Source organism: Penaeus monodon, chromosome 38 (assembly GCF_015228065.2).
Source record: "Penaeus monodon isolate SGIC_2016 chromosome 38, NSTDA_Pmon_1, whole genome shotgun sequence".
In the NCBI taxonomy this organism is placed as follows: domain Eukaryota; kingdom Metazoa; phylum Arthropoda; class Malacostraca; order Decapoda; family Penaeidae; genus Penaeus; species Penaeus monodon.
In genome coordinates, this window is record NC_051423.1 from 232723 (window position 1) to 235222 (window position 2500).

Below are 2500 nucleotides of genomic sequence, written 5' to 3' on the forward strand. Positions count from 1 at the left end.
CTCCCTCCTTCCCTCTCTTCCTCTCTCCCACTCTCCTTCTCTACTCCCTCTCTCCCTCTCCTCCCCTCTCTGTCTCTCAACCAACGTACACCAAAAGCCGAAAAGCCGAAGATGAGAACGAAGAAGTTGAAGAAGTCGCAGAAGAACATGTAGGCGTAGACGTCGACGGAGACCTGGTACTGGGGGTGCAAGAGAGCCGCGATGAAGCCGCGGACCTTCCCGACGACGTGGTCCGCCCTGGAAGTGAAGCGTGGGGATGCCATTGTTAGTATTAGTATTATTATCATTATCATTATTGTTATTATTATCATTATTATTATTATCATCATTATTATTATTATTATTATTATTATTATTATTAGTAGTAGTAGTAGTAGTAGTAGTAGTAGTAGTAGTAGTAGTAGTAGTAGTAGTAGTATTAGTAGTAGTATTATTATCATTATCATTATTATTATTATTATTATTATTATTATTATTATTATTATTATATTATTATTATTATTATTATTATTATTATTATTATTATTATTATCATTATTGTTATTATTATCATTATCATTATCATTATTATTATTATCATTATTATTATTATCATTATTATTATTATTATTATTATTATTATTATTTTATTATTATCATTATTATTATTATCATTATCATTATCATTATCATTATTGTTATTATTATTATCATTATTATTATCATTATTATTATCATTATTATTATTATCATTATTATTATTATTATTATTATCATTTGAAACGTGGGGGTTGCAGCTTTCGAATGTGAGTTAAGGGCGTGCGTCTTTTTGTTAAAAAAAAAAAAAAAAAAAAAAAAAAAAGTTTGCATTGGGGTTTGGTTTTGATTTTTTTCTTTTTCTTTCTTTTGATGGATGGGGAGATCAAGCGTTTATTATTATTTTTTTTTTTTTTTATTGTTATTATTATTATTATTATTATTATTATTATTATTATTATTATTATTATTATTATTATTATTATCATTTGAGACTTTGGGTAAGGAATGAGGTAGTTCAGTGAAGTAATTCTGTGTCGAGATTATCAAATCATACAACGTAGTAACGGGTAACTTGTCAGATATGGTATTTGAAGGAACGGAAACCCATAGCGGCGCATAAAACGTCCCCAGACTCACCCTCCTTTGGCCAACTTGGGGAGCTGCTGAATGTTCTCCTTGACCTCCTCGAAATCCGGCTTCTGGAAGTCCTTGAGCGCCTGCAGGTTGCACGCCGCGCAGGTCACGTGGACGGACTCGGAGGCCTGGGACTGCGACAGGTGCGTGCAGTGCGACGTCGTGGAGAGCGGCCGCTCGTTGAAGGACACGCGAGAGCCCTCCGAGAGGTGCCTTCGGTGCGCTCGCCTTGTCGCCAGCGACGAGGCCCTCAGGTTGAGGCCCCCGGGCGGCTGCGAGCAGACGGAGGGGTGCCGCCCGTACGACTGGCAGGGCGACCACGTCCGGCGGTAGGCCACGACCTCGCTGCCGGAGCGGTGGCGCGCGCCGGCCCGGGGCATGTCCAGGTCGAAGCGCGTCTGCACGGCGCGCCCGTCCTCCGACAGCTGGCGGTAAGTGCCTCGGGGGCGACGACGCCGGCAGGGGCTCCGAGGCGCGGGACAGGAGCGAGTCGTCGTTGGCGTTGAGCAGGAGCGAGTTCTCCTCCTCCTCCTCGTGCTCCATCAGGGTGAGGGAGCTCTCCTTGGTGGTGGTCGGCAGCGAGCTCTCCCGGGTGTGCGACGGCAGCGACGTGTCCCTCGTGCTCGACTGCAGGGAGCTGTCCCTCACGTTGGACGACAGGGAGCCGTCCTTGAGCTCCTTTAGGTTCAGCGAGCTGTCCTTCGTGTCCTTGGACGTCAGGGAGCTCTCCCGCGTGTCCTTGGAGAGCAGCGACGTGTCCTTGGTGTAGGAGAGCGTGGAGCCGTCGCCGGAGTGGGACTGCGAGTTGGAGCTGTCCTCCTTGCACGTGGTCCAAGAGGCAGACGACTCCGTGGGCTTCCTGCACGGGATGGGCTGCACGGACGAGGACGTGCGGGACTGCGTGAAGGAGGACTGCGAGGAGCTGCGCGACGGCGACGAGTGCGCGCTGGCGGTGGGCGTCGTGTCCGAGGACTCCTTCCACAGGCCCAGGCTCTTCAGCATGAACCTGCGAAAAAAGGGACATATTGCCTGCATATCTTCCGCTTTAAGGAAACGCACACAGATTAGATACACATGATATGATTATACAAAACATGAACACGAAGAATCTACCAACATCAACACGAAAGCCAAAACAGAGCAGCAACGCAGAACAAAAACCAACACACTGTATCAACGCCCCCTTTCGAAACACAATTCGGCGAGACCCTCGGCCTCTGTACCAATCCTTCCTCCCCATCCTCTTAATCCCTCATCCCCCCTCCGCCTTCCCCTCCCCCCAAGAGCCAACACCCACGACCTGCTTCACCGACCTGTGGAAGAAGACGACCAGGAGCAGCGCCAGGTC

General features: G+C 47.0%; 1 protein-coding gene across 1 annotated transcript in view; it reads right to left on the reverse strand.

Annotated features, from left to right (window-relative positions):
* LOC119597118 (piezo-type mechanosensitive ion channel component-like) overlaps window positions 1–2500 on the reverse strand; it is a 173369-nt gene that overhangs the window by 15892 nt on the left and 154977 nt on the right. The window contains 4 exon segments of the mRNA XM_037946601.1: window positions 90–237; window positions 1156–1512; window positions 1514–2158; window positions 2466–2500. The exon segment at window positions 2466–2500 is cut by the window's right edge and continues 129 nt beyond it. Coding sequence (XP_037802529.1) covers window positions 90–237; window positions 1156–1512; window positions 1514–2158; window positions 2466–2500 — 1185 coding nt within the window.